Below are 20,923 nucleotides of genomic sequence, written 5' to 3' on the forward strand. Positions count from 1 at the left end.
TGCGTCACACAATGCTCTGCCCTGCAAGCAAAGTTCCATGTCCTGGGCAGAGCTGCCTGGTACCACTCCAATTAAATGCAATTTTGCATTTAATGGACATGTTTAGATAAGGCATTTTAACCTGGGTTTCTTGAATCCCAGAAAATTCTTAGATGATATATGCATACTTCTTCCCAGTGTTTATGGATCATTCATCAAGCCATTTTCTAATTATTTGACATTCTTTCTTTTTTTATTTTGATATTTTTGCGAATTTCACTGATGTGTTCCCTAATCAATCTTTGTTTGCAACTCAGTGGTTGAGTCACCATCCCTGGAGGTATTTAAAAGATGTGCAGATGTGATTAGAGACATGGCTTAGTGGTGGACTTGGTAGTGTCAGGTTAATGGCTGGACTCAAAGAGTCTTTTCCAACCCAGTTCTGTGATTCAGTGATTTTGAACAGCTAATTAATACCAGAACCATCACCAGCTACACTCTATGGCACCTACATACCAATACTGTTAGTCCCTCTGCAATTTTTTAAACCATGTTGATGCACACATTCAAGCTGATTTCAAAGTTTCTATACTGCATATTCCATGGTCCTCCACTGATTTAGTAATTATGTAAAAATAACACTGTCAAATGTGATGAGGTCTGTTAGTGACATAAACAAGGGCTACGACTGGAATGGAAATAGCTATATGTAGGTGCATGTTCATTGAGAAGAGAAATGATCTCTGAGTCAGGCGTCCTGGCAAACACAAATTAAGGGTGTAAGTGCTCCAATGCAGATAACTGATCCTGCACATTCCAAGATATCTGGGACCTTGATCCTCTGATTCCTGTCCTCCCCCCACTGCCTTGTAGCTCTGTAAATAACATTTCTGAATATGAACCACCCTGCATCTGGCACAGTACTGCTTATGCCAAGCTGACTACGCCCTTCCCTTCCCCTGGGGCATAAGGTCATGAATCATGATAAACACAGCAGTATAGGAATTTCACACCTTATAAAATTATTGTTTACAAATAATAGCAGTGATTACTCAAAAAGCATTCCATAAAAAAAAAAAAAAAAAAAAGGAAAAAAGTTAATTAGAGATGCAGACACAGTAATTAGGCTGTAGCCACTACCAGTTATCTCTTTACCCAGCAGTCTTAGTCTTCCTTTATTCTTCTGCTTTTTCTCCAAGGCAGCTTAACCCCTTGTAATCCTACTAAGAGGAGAAACATCATTTAAATACCCTGCTCCTGCAGCACAAAGCCCTAATTCAGTTCCTTTAGTTGCTCCCCAGGAAGAAGCAAGCCAAGAGGGTGCCTTGTGGGTTATATTCATTTTGCTTACTAGCTTGAGACTAGTTAGACTTGGAAACTATCCAAACTATTCAGTCTCATAGCCCTCCCTTATGCAATTGCTCCAAGCATAATCTCCCTGGGAGCAGGCTGTCGGAAGACATCCAGCACTCGTGAGCCTGTGTGTCCGTTTCTACGCATGGCCAGCCACACAGAAACACCAGAGACACCAGAGATCTGGGAAGAGGTGAAGAGCAGCTTCCCCAGCCTCCCTGTTGCAGCAAGTAGAAATCAGGGGCAGATGACCTGTGGCACACACAGCCAGAGAAGAGAAGCAGTCACACTTCCAGCCTGGAGCAGCCACTTCTCAGCAGGTCTAACCAAAAACCTGCTCTACCATTCCCAAGCTACATTGTGCTTATTTCCATTTCATTTAGTTACAAGTACCACCATACTTCGAGTGGGAAGCCAACCATCTTCTATCTCCCCATACAGCTGTTCACCCCCAGTGTATGGTTGTAAATAACACATGCGAATTCCTTGTAGCCCTGCCAGCATGTGTGCGCCACACACTGAAGAACAGAGATTCTCACTGTTGTGCATGATGTTGGACAGGGTAGGTTCTACATGTCACAAACAAATCTTTTTCCCTCATTCTAAGTCATTTGGCAACAAAGATTGCTTATGGGCTCAGGCTTTCTACATTTAGAGAAGTCTCTTTAAAGCTGAAAACTCCACACAGGGGCTTTCCAAATCCTTTAGAGCTATTAGAAACAGCAACAGCATGTGTCCTTCTCCATTCTCACCAGTGAGATATTTAGGAGTTCCTGCAGGCTCATCTTTAAAATACCCAGAGCACAAAAATAAGTCATGCCTGGAGATCAGTTAAAATGAATTCTTCTAAATGGTGCTGAAAGTGCCCCACTAGAGACAGCTGAGAGTAGGCATGGGATTTATTTCCCAACACCTTTCATAAAGCTCAGTCAGTACTTACGCCAGTGGCAGGAGGGAGACAGGGAAAGATTCCAGAGGGTCAAATATTGCAGATCTCTTCTGTGTGGGGATGTGGGCAGACTGAAATGATGGCAGCATGCCTAGCACAACAAGGTCCTGCTGCAGGGACCAGGGATCCATAAAAGAGGTTACAGAAAACAACAGCTACACCTCCACTTGCCATTTAGCCATAGGATGGGTCCCGCTGCTGTTGAATTTACAGGTTCTCTGCAAAGACCTGCTGTGGCCTGTCTGCCCCGCTGGTGCTGGAATATAGCACATGGGGGATGCATCAATTTCAGATTTCTATTTCTTCCTACAAATTAAAACTTTTTAGGGTTATATTTCTCTAAAGATATCCTGGGCATTAGTATTTGTTCTGTGCAGCTGTGAGAGGCTCCTTAGACTTCATATGGAAGCTACATCTGCTATATTCACCATCTGCTATATTCACATTATTCAACTGTAATATATAAAAATAACATTAAGGTGGAGATAGGAGCTGACTAAATGGAAGCAGATTAAAATCCTTGATCTGGGGCAGAAGATAGACATTAATTCTTTTGGTTGCTGGTCACTAGCAAGTTTGATCATTTTATGGTTCCCATCTCTTTTCCTTTTCCTGTTTAACTATTCTCCCTTATCAGTCATTTAGAGAGTGGTGACCTTCAAGACAGACTTAATTCAGTCTTTTCCTCTTTTATATTTTCTTGTCAAGACTGCTGTTATCTGCTGCTTTTATCTGTGGTTTATTTGTTTTGCCAACGCAACAAGCTTTTCTTTGTCAGGTCCCCAAGGCTGCCTCTGGGACATCTTCCATATGTGTAACTATATCCAAAACCAATGGCTCTACAGTCACCTGAAAAGCCCTTTGCCTTTTAGAAGATGCTTTACGTCACATCTCTACCCGCTCACAGAAAATCACAGTAACTTGTATATAAAACTAATGGCTAAAACCAGATGGTTTTACCCCTCTGCCTATCTGGCAGTCCTTGGGCTGTGGTTTTCCTGTAGGAGGAACTGTATTCTTCAGCTGTGTCTAGTCTGCTCAAACAAACAGTGTCTGAGCACAGGCCCACCACCAGTCACCCATCTTGCTGAACTGGTAGCACGGCTTCTGGCATGGTTTTGGCTTAAGCCAGCTAACTCTCTTCCAAACAATATGTGGGCACAGGCAAGCTTGACATTAGGATGGGACAGGGACCGTTCCCAATAGGCAGTTGACGGGTCCAATGTTGTTTTGGAGAGAAAAAGCGTTTAGCTGTATGGACGTGAGCTCTGCCATATCAGCACTGAGTAAGCTGACATCCTACTAGGTGTCACTGTAAACCGCAGCCCTTGCAAGAGGGATGTGTGCAGTGCCCACCCCTTTAGGGGTGTCAGCCATGACTGAGAGCTCACCTTGCTGCCTGAACCTCGGTAACAAAACAATGGCTGTATTTTTCCATTTCTAAGATTTTATGAGTGCATAATGTTGCCTCTTCTCCTCCCACCCCCCATTATTTGAGTATCCCTTTCCTAACACACAGGGACACCTCACTTCACACTCACTTACGGAGAAAACCTAATTCCAATCTCCCTTTCATTTGAGAGAAGCCAAGGGGAAGGATCAGAAGTCTCCGCACTCCCATTACCCTCCTTAAGCCATCTGAATTACCGTTGTTGACTCAAGGGTTAACAGCCAAGTCCATCTGGGGCTTTCTCTTCAAACTCTGCCTGTGAACCCTATGGTTTCCTTTTAGGGGACCATGCTGGAGCAGTGGGAGCTGGAGAGAATCTGGCTGCAGAAGAGCTGTGCTGCCAGAGAAATGATGGTCCTGGGGAGGTACAGAGCCTCTCAAAGAGCATCCTGAAGACAACACAGCTGTAAATAAGTTGCAACAGTGAAGGTAAACATGTGAGGTGGTGATTTAAGGCAACAGAACCAGCAATAGGAATAGGAACCTGCAAGGCTGCCGTATGTCTCTTATGGCACCTTAGAAAGGAGAACTTCATGGCAAAAGCCACAAGTAAAAGAGGATCAAACAAAAGCAGGAACCTCTGAGCAAGAACCGAATGTCCTCTGCTGTCAACACACACATTTACCGCTTGATGCCATTCTCAGGCCAAGCATCAGGTGCTGGAAGGCTAGAGTGGTCATCTTGTTCCTCGCATGCTTCTGACAATAGCACATGGAAGTTTTGCTGCTACGTTGTTTTAGGGGCAATAAAAACAAATAAGGATAAGGACAATGTGTGTATATTCTTATCTAGATTTTGGTTTTAAATGAGAAGAAATCAGAAGAGTAATTAAAATCTCTCTTAACCGGGATTCCTAGTCAAAGCAGTGCTACATCATCCTTTCCAAGCCTTGGCACAGAGCTGAGCTATGACATCTTCCAAATACCATTTCTTAAACCCTCCCATCCCATGGCTGCAATAGTCAATATTTAGGAGAGAGATGTACAAAACAATTTTATACCCATGCTCTCATTCTGCCACAGTTAAACACCATTTCCAGAGTTGTGCTGAGATCACTGATGGTATCAAGTGCAAACAGGACAGTAAATTATAAAGACTTATTAGCATTATTCGCCTTTAAAAGGCACAGAAACACATGCATACATGCACTCACACTTAGGCACTTTTGCTAAGCATTAACAACAAAGTTATTTTTAAGCTTCTGTCAAATAGATGCATGACTTCTGTGAGGATGTTTATATGTTTAAAATGCCTAATATTATTTCAGTTATTTTCCTCTTAATTCTCCACTTTTTATTTTTCATTATTTTTCCAAATAAATTTTAGAATAGTGACAAGGGCTATATACATTTAAGCTTGCATAAAGGCATATTTAAGGTCTGAGAACATTATGTAAGTTTGCAGAGTCACTACTTTTTCAGGGATGCTGCTCTTACTGTTGTGCTGGGATCCACCCTGACAAATCTACAAACACATGAGTAACTCTTCTCCACTGCATCCAATAGGAATATGCAGAAAAGTCAGGCTTGCATGCAGAACAAGTTGTGAGGATTACTGCAGGGGCCCCAGTTTAGGAAGTATTCTTTACACTACCAGTCCTGAAGTGAGCAGAAAGGTTGTTTCACTGGGTTTCTCAGGGAAAGTTCATGGCCCCTGCATTTGACAGATTAGAATAACTCTGCTGCTCCATTCCTGAAGTGCTGATGCAATATTTTCACTAGAACTCTCACAGAGTAGATCCAAAGGAAAAATACCCTCTGGATTAAATTTCAGTGACAATAAATCAAAGCATGAATGCTTAAAATTCAAATGCAATTGCTTTTCTGCATAGGTATTACCTTGCCATCCCATACTACAAAACCCGATTGTTTTCACTGATGCAGAACCTTGTAGAAATGTCATTACAGCAAGAAGAAGCATCAGGGAGGATATCAGGGAGGATTTATGTCTTGGAAGGTGGACATATCTGCAGTGATCCAAAACATACACAGGCAGTGTGTGCGTTAATATATCCTACTTGTGCTCACTGTTGTCACAGCAGGTACCTTCACTGCCTTTCCAATACTTTCACAAGGAAGTAAACCTGTACGAAAAAAACCAGCATTTGCAGTATGCAAACTAATTTATAGTATGAATGTATGAGAAACCATCAGGAAAAGATCTAACACACAAATGAATTATATATTTATTTATGGTTTTAAGAAACCTTGGCCCAGCTCCACAAGCCTCTATACACAGCATCAAACTGACCACTTGGCTAAAGGCATTGCCAGCAAAACAACATATGGTTCAACTGCTTTTAATAAAAAATTGCAAACCTTTCCTCTTAAAAACAAACCAACCAACCCACCCCACCATGGTAAGAGTGACATTCACAGAACTGACATCTCTTTCACTCGGTTAAACCAGAAATTCTGCCTCAAGCAGAATGCTTGAAAGAGCAGAAATCCAAAGATCCCATGATATCCACAACAGTCTTAATTACAGTCAGTGATGTTATGCATCAGGCACTCAAACACTGCAGCAATGGGTGGGAGCATTCACATGCAGCATGGATAAACCACTGAGAAAGAGAGTCCCAAACACATCACCTTGTGCAGCAGAACATCCTAGATTGCTTTGGTTTGCCTTGAGGTGGAGAGAGGGCCACTACAAGCAAGAGAAGTGTGCACATATGTGCATTTGTGTGTCCTTGCACACATATATATAAGGGTGGTCTGCAACGTTTGCAGTAAGTTAGCTAGCTGCTGACACCCAATCAAAGCACAAACCTCTTGGTATTGTGCAAGTGAGTGAGGCACTTGTAAAAGTATAATTGACACAGGATGCCAAGAGAACATGATAAGCAAAGGCTTAACCTCAGGAGATTGAATCTTTTTCCAAGATGTTCAGGAAACTTGGGAAAATCCTACTGACCTCAGTGTCAATCCTCCTGATTAATAGTTTGCCAAGAGTTTGCTATAGTTCTGATTAGGAACACCTCAAAATCTGAATCATATTTGACAACTGCTTCTGCAGTAAAACAGCATGTGCAGGCAGAAGGGAATATCTCGCTGTTTGCACCCTCTGTGAATGGTGTCACAAGACTACAAGTTCTCAATGCTATCACTGTTTCATTTTCACCTCACTTCTTAAAATTGTTTCCATAGGCCATTTCCTTTTTTTTCCTCCTCCCATTAATTTATACAGGACACAGTCTGAAGTTCTATTTGAAGCTGCATAAGTTATTCTACATCAATTCTTCTGAACTCACGTTGCTTGCCTATCAGCTTTCTTGGAGATTACTACAGCAGTAAAAGCCCTTGTGGAATACAGACAAAATGCAAGACATGCTTCAGCTCCAATCAACCTCTCAGCTTAGCATGACAGTAAGCTTGTTCTGCAGTAACAGATTACAAAATTATCTGATTCAAGTAGCTTGCCAAGCTTATGAACTACGTGCCTGTTTTTCACTTGCAAACAAAAAATGCAGACTGGTTGAAGCTGCGTTCACTACACCTGGTTTTAGGACTGGAGAGAATTTACAGTTAAATTACAAGCCTCTAGAATAGGAAGTGATAGTGTTGACAACAGCAAAACCTGAGCTGTGCAAGATAGACTGCTATGAATAAAACAAAAAAAGTCAATAGATATGGTTGGAGCATTCCCAAACAGCCACAATAACTCAGACTATATGGGCTATTAAAATCCCTACAGTATGTTGGCGTTTGTGCCTAAAGTTTGGTTCTTTTCATTTTGGGCTATTGCCAAGCTGTGACTTACCTTTGCTCTCCTCCAGCTGCATCTGTTACTTCTGGTTGGTCTGCCACCTCTCTCTGGCAATGTAGTAGTTGGTCTGGTCATTTTCTGCTCAAACCTTTGCTCAACAAAGACTTGCGCCTTCCTGCCTGATGAATAGTGCTAAGCTTTTTCCTTGTTTTAGCAGTTCCATGGGGACCATCATCAGAGTCTCTGTGCTGCTGTTCTCCCTCCTCAGTGTTAGTTTTCTGGCAAAGGCTTAGGGTGCTCTTTACCCTCCTTAAACAAAAAGGTACTTGCCCTTGTCTCCCCTCTCAGGGGTCTCAGCCAAGGCAGAGGGAAAAATGCCTTTTTTCCACTCCTTCCTGTAACCCTCATCTTGCTACAAATTACATTTTTCATGTTGCTGCTAGCAATTTGCTAGCACTAATTGCAATCTTAAGATCCTCCCTAGCACCTTTCCTACCAAGAATTCATAGATAAACGTTAAGGAAGTAGGGAAGAGAGATTACATGGAGGGAGGAAGGGGAACTACTACTAGGAAGGGACAACATGAAATTGTTGTGGGGCAAAAGCACATAAAGAACTATAAAAATCCAGGGTGCTTTTCTAGAGACCACCATGTCACAAAACCTGCAGAGAGCTGAGAAATACAAAATGGGCAAGCCAACTCCATGCCAGAGAAGCTGGAGAAAGAAACACAAAGGTGGTTTCCACAGTTGCAGGTCACTTTTCGGGTGAGCAGAAATTGAAAATTAAACAGGACAAGAGGCTTGGCAGTGGATGAAATAATGGCACTTGGCACAGGAAAAATATGGTGCTCATTTATAGATGACAGTGGAAAAGAGCTGAATTGTAGGGGTTAACTTCTAAATGTGACTTGCAAAATGTAGCTGCTTCACTGCAGCAGTGATGTCATTACTAGGCTAACTTGCAGTTTTGAAGATTTTCATGCTGTTAATCCCAGTTTTCCATTGCATGGCTCTTGGCTAGTATTTCTTTGCCTGGTTCATTACATTGTTTTTTGGCCTAGAACTGTTGCAGTGACTCACAGGGGTCACTGAGGTATAAAATAAATAGGGGGGAAGAAAATGGAGAAGGGATATGTGACATCACTGGTGATTAAAAGGTTCTTGGTGTGTTCTGAGAAAACACTCAGGTCAGAGTAAAGTGGAAACAGAAAAATGAACTTCCTTACTTAGATCAACTTCTATACAGAAAGCAGAACTAATTATCACAGATTTTTGATCCCAAACCACCCTGTTCTTGCAGAGACCCAATTCAGGTTTAGATCAGTATTAGTAGATTAAATTTGTAATAGGTCTTTTATCTACACCAGTACAGAAGGGCAGTGACTCACACGCTTGTCAGCCCCTTCCTGTCATCCTTGTCACTGAGCAACAGTGAAGCCACCCCGAATCCACAAACTTATTTTCTTGCCTTAACAATGACATCAAAGAAAGAGCAAATGCTATAAAAACAGTAAAACAAACAAGCTCAACAAGACTGCTGTTTTCTCTGGGGTTTTTGTTTCTTTAAAGAGCAGAAACAAATCTACTTAAGATACAGTATATATAATAAGTTGCTTCAGAGAGTAAAGGTGTCTCCATTTTCAGCAAGGAGTTCTAACTTAACATGCCACCAAGGGTTATCAATTTTCAACTCATTTGCTGAAAACCAAATATAGTCACCAATAATCATTACCCTTGGTCTTTGAAGGATGGTAACAGTTAAAAAAATAAAGAACCCTGTGCTACTACGTTCAGCCTATAAAGGATTACTCTTTTATTAGTGTAGCTGAAGGATTAGTAGAAATGTTTGTCTAATGAATGCAATTACTGTATTTGAGCACATACCTGAATAAGCTACTCGTCAATTGAAACCTATCTATTTATAAGTACTTCTGAATGGTGCAAAAACTATCTGTATTGCAGCATTACAAGGGCTTTTGCATAGTAGTAAATATTTTATTGCCATCTCATTTGCCAGTTTTATTTCTGAAACCTATCATGTAAACCATACAAAATGGACTTTCCTACATCTGGCTCAATTTCCCTGTGACTTTTTAGCTCAAGAAACCAAAAAGTCTTACTGGTTTGCCAGTTCTCAGCAGGGGATATGCGCATCTTTCATATGTACTCATGTACCTAAAACATCTTCAGAGATGCAAATTAAAGCACATGTATCATGTCTGCCTGAATTCAGGGTAACCATCAAAATTGTGTAATAAAATTAAACAACTTCCAAAATTCCACTCTGATGATTCTTCAGCCCTAATACAAAGTAAATTCTGTTACTATTTGAATTTAAAATGCTTCATAAATGGATTCAACCACAGTTTTGTAATGGCAAACATCAATGGAAAATTCTTATGTGAATAAAAAAAATGAAACCAACATAATTAAAATATATCTCTTTGCATATCTTAAACATAACCAGTAGACCAGTAATAAGCAACAGAGTTGAAACAAAGAGAGCAGGAAGTTCAGAGTTAAGGGAGACAGTATTTAAAGGTATTTAATTATGAAAGCAAAGCTACCCCTCCAAACTACAGTGGACACTCATAACGTCTCTAATTATTGGACTCTTCATTAGGGACTCTAGTGGTAGGACAAGGTGTAATGGCTTTAAACTTAAACAGGGGAAGTTTAGATTAGATCTAAGGAAGAAGTTCTTCACAGTGAGGGTGGTGAGGCACTGGAATGGGTTGCCCAAGGAAGTTGTGAATGCTCCAACCCTGGAGGTGTTCAAGGCAAGGCTGGACAGAGCCTTGGGCGACATAGTTTAGTGTGTGGTGTCCCTGCTCATGGCAGGGGGGTTGGAACTAGATGATCTTAAGGTCCTTTCCAATCCTAACTATTCTAAGATTCTGTGATTACCTGTTTAGAACAGATTTAGATGACCCATGCTCAGGCTGATATTTAAGCCTAACATTGTCAAATCTGAACAGGACTTTGAAAAGAGGGACTTGGAATGAGTAAAGTAGGAGAGATGGAAAGGCTCTCTCTGGTTTTCCAAGAGTGCTTAACATATTTACTTCTAAAGTCAGGCACTTTTAAAGGTTTCTACAACAGCACACCCAAAGTAACTAGTCATTTTTGAAAAGGAAGACTATCTACCCTGCAGTTACCACTGAGATCAGTGGCAAGCATGCTAGAAATGCACAGATAGGAGGCTGACGTGTGTTCCAGTCTCTGTAATGCATACTGTTTTCATGATATGTACCTTCCTGTACATGTCCCTCTTACACCTTCAGAATTAACATCTTTGACACAAGCACAATTACTTCTATGTATATATGTGCATGTTTATACATATATACATACATGTAGACATATGTGCTTACACACAATATAAACACACAATATAAACAAAACCAATTAGATTTCTCAAAAAAAATTTTGAAACACTTAGTACCTAGTTTGAATAACCACACTGAAAGCAACTTCCCACAGTTAATGGCAATTTTTTCCTCTTTAGAATAAGGTTTTCCTGTTAAATTCCAGTGTATTTTTAAGTTCAGAGACCCCAAGTTGTACCCTATCAGCTATTACCTTTTCCCTATTTTGTACACACTTCTTGTATAGAGCTCTGCATGGATGCAGATGAAGAAAAGTTAATTACTTGATATTATTCTAGTTTGTATTATTTTGGAAATAGCTTGACTTTTTTTAGCTTCCCATACAGTACACAATGTCCATCTATACTGTCATTCATACAGTCATTGATACTGAGACAGAAATACTGAACAGAAGAGTTAAGTCAAAATAATTTCAAAGTGACTTTATACGTTCTTGGGCAGTACTGCTTCAAAGCAGGATAAAATGAATACCTGTTTTTTCTGCCTTATTCATTCTGAAAACAATTAGAGGTGTAGTTTTAACTTGTAAATATGTCCTCTGTAGTTGCATATAAGCCATACACCATTTTTAGGTCTGAAAAATTATTTAAAGCCTTATTTCTTTCCAAGGCACTTTTAGTACAGAGCTCTGGATGAATGCCTTGCTGAATGTACTAGTCAGTGCAGTGGAAGGAACATCGAGGATGATGTGATGTGGAACACAGCATTTACTGACATTTATTCAGGATGACCTACCTGAGTCAGAGTGGCCTCACTGGCCCCAAGAACATTCATTTGTGCTCATGAGTAATGTCCCAACCCAAGAAAACCTTTTAACACCACACCCGGCTGTGTACCCTTCCTCTGTGTAAGACACAGCACTCAGGATGAATCAGGAGACCCTCCCTGGGTGCTAACCACCAGTGACAGAAACACATCATAGGTTGAACCATATTTGGTGAAAGACATATAAACAAACCCTCTTAGGCCATAGAAATAAATTCTTTTTCATACACCATACTTCCTTCAAGCTTCAGTGGCTTTATACTCGTCTTCAAAACACTAAGACAGTTGCCTTCCCTCTCTGGGTTGGTAGAAGTTGAAAGATTCTAAACTCATCCAATTTACTTCTATTTCACACCAATTCTAACAGCAAATGGTGCTATTGATTATTGATTACTGCTATTGATTATTGCAATTCTAATAGCAAATGGTACCTATGGCAAAATAAGTAATCCCTAATACTCCTGACTAAAGCCAAAAAAGGAAAAGGGAAAAAAAAAAAAAAAAAGCAGAAGTATCTAAAGTTCTACTGTGAACTGTAAGCCGTTCCTGTGAAACATTGCCTAATGAAGTCCATGCTACACTAAGTTATCATTATCATATAGCTGTATGCAGAGCACTTGAAAACAACATAGCTGTTATAGAGGTATTTGTAGGTGTGTCAACTGTGTTAGGAAAGGACTGTCCAGTTTTGCTAAACCCTCAAATTTTACAGTTGTCATGGGAGAGATTTGAGTGAGAAACATTCCCACGCCAGAAGACAGATGCTCTGGATAAGATGGAAGATATGGAAAGTCTGCAGTTTGTTTAGGAAACGTTCCTTCCTCTCCTCATACTAACAAGTTTCTTTGAAAGCCAGAGCTTTTATAGTAACATTGTCTTTATGAGGATGGTCTCCTAGAGCTATTCTGAACAAAATGCTCCTGGCATGAGTACAGAAAATAAATACCATACAAAACTGAGGCAGCTTTTGTGTCTGTAAAGTTTTAAAAGGACCCTGTGATGAAATCCAAAGCAGCAGCATAGGCTCAGCTTGTATCTGAGGAAGATGGAAATGCCACTAACACAAAGAGGTAGCAAGAACATATGAGATTTACCTCAGGCATTCAGTCTCACGGATGGAGGGGCTGAGATCTTCTGGAATGGCCATCTGTTCTGAAAAGCCAGCATCTCCTGAACAGTGAGCCAGCTCCTGCCCCTCCATCTTCCACACCATGTGTATTGTCTGTACATATTTAAATTGTGTATTTTTAAGTCTCTGCAGAAATCTCCCCCCTATTACACTACATATGACAGGAAAATTGGTGTGCTATCATAACACCAGTCATTCTAGTGTTATGGAACACAATATGGAACACTCATCAGTAACACAATGTCTGTGGATAGCAGGTTTTCCCAGTATTAGGTGAAAGACAAAGTTGTTCATATTCCACAACTGAATTCGAGTCTCATGTTTTCAAGTTGATAGTGGGATAAAATTCTGATTTAAAATTTGCCATAAGATCATAAGAAAAATGGGACTTTTTTCTGTCACTGAACAATTTCACACCTAAACCTTTTCTTTCCAATAAAATGTAGTGTTGGGAACAAAATAATAGTTTTAAAGATTTTTTCTTTTGTTTTGTGAATAAGCTAAATGATATCAAAATATAATTATAAAATTATAGTAGTGGTGGGAGTCTTTCACAAAACTCACAGCCCGTTTTCTTCAATCAGGTGGGCCCCTCACTATACATATAAGCAAAATGGAAGTATCTCCAGCAAATTCACTCTGCACAAACTTTAATGCTTTCTCCCTTTCTGGGCTGTTTCAAAGAAGTACTTTGGAGCTAGCTCTCCTTCACTAGCAGGTAAACCTCTTATAAGTTAAAACTGTTGTGGGAACCTCATGTTAAAACACTGGCAATAAATTACTTATTCTCCATTGTAAGAAGGTTTACAAGGATACAAGATGTTCTCCCCTTTTACACACCAAAATAACATGCTTTTACTGCTGCTTCAAACCAAAGAAGTTTCCTTTTACCTTCCAACTTTCTCCTCAGGGAGAATATTCTTGCTATTTAGTAATGGTATAGTTTTACTGACCATATCACAGACAGCGCATACCCAGGATATAGATAACCTCATTCTTGGAGACTGCATCATTGTCATATAGAAGAGCCAAAATCATGATGAGCGAGGAAATTATTTTGCATAGGTTTCTGGAAAACCTGAAAAAATCCCATTTTTAGAGTTGTAGCAAAGATGCTTAAAAAACCCAAAACAACGTGAAATAGTTTAGATAAAAGTAAGTTAGGTCTAGTCAGATATAGGTATTTTAAATACTGAGATATGGGATATGGAAAAGGTGGAGGTACTCAATGACATTTTTGCCTCAGTTTTCACCAGCAAACGCTGCAGCCACACCACCCAAGTTGCAAAAGGCAAAGGCAGGGACAGGGAGTATGAAGAAGCACCCACTGTAAGGGATCATGTTCAGGAACATCTAAGGAACCTGAAAGTGCACAAGTCCATGGGACCTGATGCGATGCATCTGTAGGTCCTGAGGGAACTGTGGACCTGTTGGAGTGAGTCCAGAGGAGGCCACGAAGATGATCAGAGGGCTGGAGCACCTCTTCTATGGAGACAGGCTGAGAGAGTTGGCCTTGTTGGCCTAGAGAAGAGAAGGCTCAGTCTCGAACAGTCTTCCAGTACCTAAAGGGGGCCTACAAGAAATCTGGAGAGGGACTTTTTACAAGGACATGTGGCAACAGAACAAAGGGAAATGATTTTCAACTACAGAGGGTAGATTTGATTAGCTATTAGGAAGAAATTCTTCACTGTGAGGGTGCTGATGCTCTGGCACAGGCTGCCCAGAGAAGCTGTGGCTGCCCCATCCCTGGCAGTGTTCAAGGCCAGGTTGGACACAGGGGCTTGGAGCAACCTGCTCTAGTGGAAGGTGTCCCTGTCCGTGGCAGGGTGTTGGAACCAGATGAGCTTTAAGGTCCCTTCAACCCAAACTGATTCTAGATTGCAGTTTCATTGCTACCTCAGTAGGGGGAATTCCCCATGCCTATAAAAGGCCTAAATGAAGTACTGGCCTATTGCCCACAAGTTGTGTATTTTTGATTAATATAATACTGCTTTAAATAACTGTTTTCAAATCGTAATGCGGCAAACATCCTACTACTTCAATTGTAATACAAGAACAACAAGAGATTAAATTCTTCCTCTCACTCCTACTGCCCTGAAGCAATGAACACTGAAGTAACACTTCAAGTCCCCGATGACCTCACGAGCCGCCTCAGGCCCAGGCCCAGGCCCAAGCCCTGCCCGCAGCCTCCCAGCGCCAACCGCACTCGCCACCACAGCAGCCCGCCCTCGCCTCAGCTTCTCACCGCCGCCAGGCCAGTCTTACAGCTCCTCTGATTGGCCAGTGGCACACAGACGCACCCCTCTGATTGGTTGTGCGCCTCGCGGGTGAGGGCGAGAGGCCCAGCTCCCGCCTCTGCTGCCCGTGCGCGTGGTGCAGTCAGGCAGAACTAATCCCCAGTAATCACCTTGTCCGTACAAGCAGCTCTGTGCCTGGCCTGAGGATCCAAAACGGCACCTCCGCGAGACGGCGGGGGCAGAGAAGAATCTTGAAAAGCAGCCTGAACTCTGAACACAGCTGACCACAGGAACAGCACGTTACAGAAATATTTTATTGAGAGTATTGTTGCGTAAGAATCGTTACCATTTCATCAGAAAAAGATGTGGCAAAAGAAATGCATCGTTATCGTCTTCCTGTCACAAAATCTGGCCCATATGTCAGCACTGGTCTCTCAGCTGGTTGCTCAGTTCCTGAAGTTCGGCAATCATGTTGTCCATAGTTGTCACCTCATCAGCTATCTCACTGTGAACTTCATTACTTGTTACATCTACAAAAAGTTGCTGCATGACAAAAAGAAATACATTATTTTAATACATACATACATACAGCTTCTCTGTTTGAGCATAGAGACAGAATACAGGAAACACATCGCCACTATCCTGCCTTTCGTATTTTTGGTACCTATGATGGTATCGCTCTCTTTAAAAACACCATTTTGTGGCCAATAAGCAGCACACATATTCACATATGTATTCGCATACACACACATATATAGACTTAAGGTCTGTGCCGCACACCTGGAATTTTGCCAAAGGGGCCTAATCCTCCTCCTGTGGATGCTGGATTTCTGTTCTGACCTGACTGACTGGGCCGACTCCTGATGCCATTGAAAGTAAAGGAGTTTATTACGAAACTCACATTAGAAGTCATCTCTCATACTGTCACTGCAGTTTACAAACCCACCTGCTCATAGATTAGTAGTTGTGAGTTTTAATGGCCATTTTTCCCAGTGTCATGTTCTGTTGCATCATTTTCTCCAAAACCTCAAATAAGTATGTTTTAACATTAGATGTGAAGACGTACATGGGTGGAGATATTCATCTGTGTTTAATTAAGTTACACAAGAGAAAACAAAACACTACAGAGTAATAAAAATAGTTTGTTCTTAAAGACCTTAAGACAATAACAGGAACACAAAGCAGCTAACTCATGAGCAATCATAATTTTCACAGATTTACAGGGAAACCGAGGGAAAGGAATGCTAAATGACTTCTCTAAAGCCTTGAGATAGGCAAGCTTGGACTGGAGCCTTGTGCATGCTGCACCAGAACATGTTGCTGTTGGAAGACCAGGACCTCTCACTCGACTCAAGCAACACAGACACTGCATGAAGTACCAGTTCACAGACAGATGGGGGGGACACACCCCAAACATATGTTTCCCCTCTATTATGTAAAGAGAGAGTGATTAACACTTCATTTGACATAAAGGAAAAGCATACATTTAGAGACAAAAGCAAACTAAGGAAACAAAAGTTGTTCTGTAATACATCTGTATACTGTTATATCATCAGAACATTATGGGATGCTACAGATATATATATATATCTATAAACAAGAAATTATTTGAAAGACCTGAACCAAGGCCTTCAAATGTGCCTTAGAACAGTGTTGTCACTGAACAAAGGAACGTCTTACACAAAAATAGGAACATATTCTTGCTACAAGCAGAGAAACTTTACTGACTTTCAGCCAAAAACTTTACACTGAGAATGTGACAGAAAAGTTTGGTTCTTTCTGGCTAAGACAGCTAAATAAATCAGGATGGGGGTTTTTTTTATTTTTTTTTTTTCCTCCCCACACAGTTCAAGAGATCTATTAAACTGCAATCTGGGGAAGTTTCATGCACCATCATTCTTTGGGGTTTGTGCCTCATGTTTCTCCACAACAGTACCCACATTTCATGCATTTATGACACAGCTCCATGACCTTTCTCTTTTTCAGAGACCCCACCTGTCAGATCCAAATGATGCATGGGCACAAGGAGCAGAAGAGAGCCCACTATGCTATTTGCCAGAGAATGCAACTGCTCAGAAGGCTCCATACACAGAGAAGCCCATTAACAACACATTTTTGAGTTGCAGCCTTCAGCAGACTGTGGGTGCATCAGAGGTCTAGCATGACACAGGAGCTGGAATGTTGGAGATGGAGATCCCAGGACAGGCAAGAAGTCTGAGAAGCGATATTGTACAAAAACTACTGATTTTTTCCAATTGCATATCCTGACTACAAAATTTTGGAACTTCATCTTCTAATAGTTTCTTTCACTGTTCCTTTATTCCTTATGAAATCTTAACTACCAAATCTGCTTAGTCCACTTATTTAAAGTGCTTTTTTCTGTTAAAAGAAAAAAGGAAAAAAAAAACCCCAACCCACACTAATACTGACTCACAAGGCAACAAAAGAAGATGCTGCAGTCAAGCTTGGACAGACACAAACAGCGCTAAACTGTTTGTGCATACGATCTCACGGAAGATGACTTCAGTTTTTAAACCACAAGACTTTGGAAATTCAATATGACTTCATATTAAAAATATGATGGCATCTTGAAAAGTATGCACAAACAGTGAGGTTATACCAACAGCTTTATCTCTAACATGTCAGTTTTCTCAGAAGTGCCATAAAACTTATAAGCACCATTATCTGTCAGTAATATAGATGCTCATTTAATTAGTGCCTTCAGGAATTAAGAGAAAAAATTTATTAGACTCATCTATTCTTAATATTTCAGATACTGCATTATCTTGCACAATATAAACCAACTCTACTTGTATTTATATAATTTATGTCAAGTAGTTTTGTTTTCCCCACAGCCATATTCTACACACTTTTTTTTTACAACCACTCTGTGAATCACAACAAAACATACATGTTGTGACGTTTTTTCACCACATTCCAAAGATTTGGCATGCCACTATCTAAAAGCGCAGTTACGGAGCCAGCTTGAGTGTGCTTATAAAACTTTCTTAGGCTTTTATCCTCAAAATTATAGGACTTAAAAGAGAGTGATCCAAGTTTAGCACACTGATGATGGATCAACACTTTGTAACACACGCACACATGTTATAAAACTTATGCTCTGTAATTCACATTTACTAAGCACCACACACAGCCAGGAAGAATGCTTTAAGACATTAAGTGTATTTTGAATGAAAACGTATTTCAGATCAATCTTCAATTCAACAATGGCTGTGTCTCATGTTGTAAGATGAAAGGTAAAATTAGGATAATAGTGGCGCAGAAACAGCCTCAGCTCTTTGGGCGTCTAGCTATAGAGGCACAACTCCAAAAACCACATATATGATTCAAAAGATGCCATTTTCCAACAAATTAATATCTGAATTGGAAAGGTATCCATCATGAAAACCTTATTGAAAATTTCACTGTTCCTTTATTCTTTCTGAAATCTTAATTCTTTTAATAAATAATTGTTTTAAAACACTTCAAGTGATGCATAGTAGTTCTGACACGTTTTGGTCCTTTCTGCAGGTTTACATCCATTCTTTCTGAGCCTGCCCTGCTTTCCACCTGACTACTCACATAAGAATGATATTTGGAAATACTAAGATATTTGAAACGACTGATTTCTTCCAAACATTCAAGACTCTTTGCCCAATATTTTAAGTAAAATTCTAACTTACTCTAAAATGTCAATGCTATCTCTTAGACAAACAGATTTATTTCAGTCAAAGCCTACCAGAAAGAAGGGAAATAAAAGTCTACTTAAAACCAGAATCCTTAACAGAATGGAGGTGAATGTCCATCTGATGATGCACTGGGACAGACAGGTATTATTTGATCTATAATTGATTCAAAACATAGAAATGGTTTATGGCAACAGAACAAAGATTCCTAGCTTTCAAACACAACTTCCTACCTTTAAAAGATTCTTACCTTCGCTTTGGATGACAAGCCACGTAAATTGAGCCGAGCTGAAGAAAGTATCTGCAAAGCCTCTTGATGATTGGATTTGTTCTTGCTGCATTTTATAGCCACTAGAATCCAAACACAGAAGGACACCCCCCGCCCCCAAAAAAAGCATTACCTCCATAGCAAAATTTTTATACATCAACATTTAAAATTAAAAACCTTGACACCTTCCATACTTAATTTTTTAATGTAATATCCCCCAAAAGAAACAAAAAGAAAAAGAACGTCAAGCAATGTTGACAAGATAACTCTAAGCCCAACAGGTGTATGTATCCTTCTTAAACATAAACATCACAGCACAGTGAATAGTTTTACCAAGTCTATGTTTTGCCCATCTCCTGACTGGCACAGACAATCAAACTTATGTGATGATTTGAGGACTGCAATGAACTACAGATGCATTTTCACTAGCATTAGGAAATTGCTGGACCATGAAATTACTGGACCATGTTTACCAGTCATACATCTACTGACTCACCCAACAGAATTTCTGCCTCATTCCAAGTATATTTTTACATGGTCTCTGTTAGAGGACTCCCAATAGTAGGAATAAATTTAATGGGTAAAGTATATTATTATTTTGTTACAAAGCTTAATAAATATTTGCTACACTCTTCATGAATAAAAAAAGTTCTTTTCAGGTAGCACATACCCTGTGCAATCTCTATGGCTCCTTTCACCAGTTCCTTAAAAGAAGATACATTTTTCTCCCAATCACTTGATTGAATTTCACATTTATATGCCTTAGTGAGATACTGCAGTGACTGCAAGGAGGAGAAAAAATGATCAGTATGTGAGAAAGCAAGCTATGAGACTGATTTAGTTTTAAGTGTCCATGAAATTAATGCTCAATCCAGAAAATGAATGTATCTTTACTGTGCTTGATTTCCTGTGAATTGGAGTAGTGTCCTTCTCTGCAACGGTAAGCACCAGCTGTAACACAGATGTTCTTCACCAATACTGCATCCCAAGTATGAGAGGCATATAAAGTAACATGTGTCTAATTTTTATCTTCTAAAAATCTGTCTAGACTGATGGATGTGACCCATGTTTGCCAAGTCATCGTAATTAAATGCACATGAAAAATGGAAAAATACTTGTACTCACACTTTGAACAGCAATTTTGTACCTAAAAAAATTATAACTGAATACATCAAAGCCTTCTTTCTGTATATGTATTCTTGGCAAATAATGTATTTTACAGACACAGCTATTAGCTGCCATACTGCTCTGGTTCTCAGTGTGAACAGGAAAAATAAATGTAAGCAATATGGAAGGGGCGGGGGGAAAGCAGAAGAAACTAATTTCTGCCTTTGAGTTTTGTTTTCTATTTAGAGCATCAGAAATACAAAACAAACACATGCCAGAAGTTACATGGCTTGGTTCAATGACAACTCTTTGATTATCTTTTAAAAGAGTTTAAATATCATATAAAGGAATAAAAACCTTTCAGTGCAGTACATCTACATGAGTGCAGTAAAGGCTTCTGATTGCTGAACAAAGATTAAATCTGGGGGTCGTCACCCCAGAAGCTTCTACCTTCTCTTTTCCACCAGAGTTCAAATCACTGTAGCAGAGGTGATTGAACTGCTCATGCTGCTGTAAATTACAGTAGACGTGTATTAAGTCAAAGCAGAGCAAATTAATTTTTTTCATAATAACCTATGTTATAATTGGTTGTAGTTCTGGCCAGCAGAGGTGAGAACTTCCAAGAGAAGGAACAACAGTTTTTACAGCAGTCTGATTTTACTCTGCACGTGTCTGAGTCAGAGCAGCAAACTAAGGGGGTTTTGCTGACAGATGTCAGACAGAGGAAAGAATTCAAAATCTTGTGGGTTGGTTGTTTGCACTTCTGGAACCTGGATTTATCTGAAAGGAAACAGTTATGAGCTGGGGAAAGTTCAAGGAACAGAAGGGTTTCACAGCCTGGGTATGGATCAGCAGGAAAATTGAACATTGGAAAGATTCCTTGGTGGGAAAAGGGTGGACA

The 20,923-nt window shown here is 40.1% G+C and overlaps 1 protein-coding gene across 1 annotated transcript in view; it reads right to left on the reverse strand.

Annotated features, from left to right (window-relative positions):
• Window positions 1-15,265: 15,265 nt before the first annotated feature.
• TTC27 (tetratricopeptide repeat domain 27) overlaps window positions 15,266-20,923 on the reverse strand; it is a gene marked incomplete at its 5' end in the record, with an annotated part of 110,557 nt that continues 104,899 nt past the window's right edge. The window contains 3 exons of the mRNA XM_010017188.1: window positions 15,266-15,504; window positions 18,898-18,998; window positions 19,586-19,697. Of these exons, the coding sequence (XP_010015490.1) occupies window positions 15,382-15,504; window positions 18,898-18,998; window positions 19,586-19,697 (336 nt within the window). The remainder of the gene's footprint in view (window positions 15,505-18,897; window positions 18,999-19,585; window positions 19,698-20,923) is intronic.

The sequence above is a fragment of the Nestor notabilis genome, unplaced genomic scaffold (genome assembly GCF_000696875.1).
Source record: "Nestor notabilis isolate BGI_N333 unplaced genomic scaffold, ASM69687v1 scaffold6786, whole genome shotgun sequence".
In the NCBI taxonomy this organism is placed as follows: domain Eukaryota; kingdom Metazoa; phylum Chordata; class Aves; order Psittaciformes; family Psittacidae; genus Nestor; species Nestor notabilis.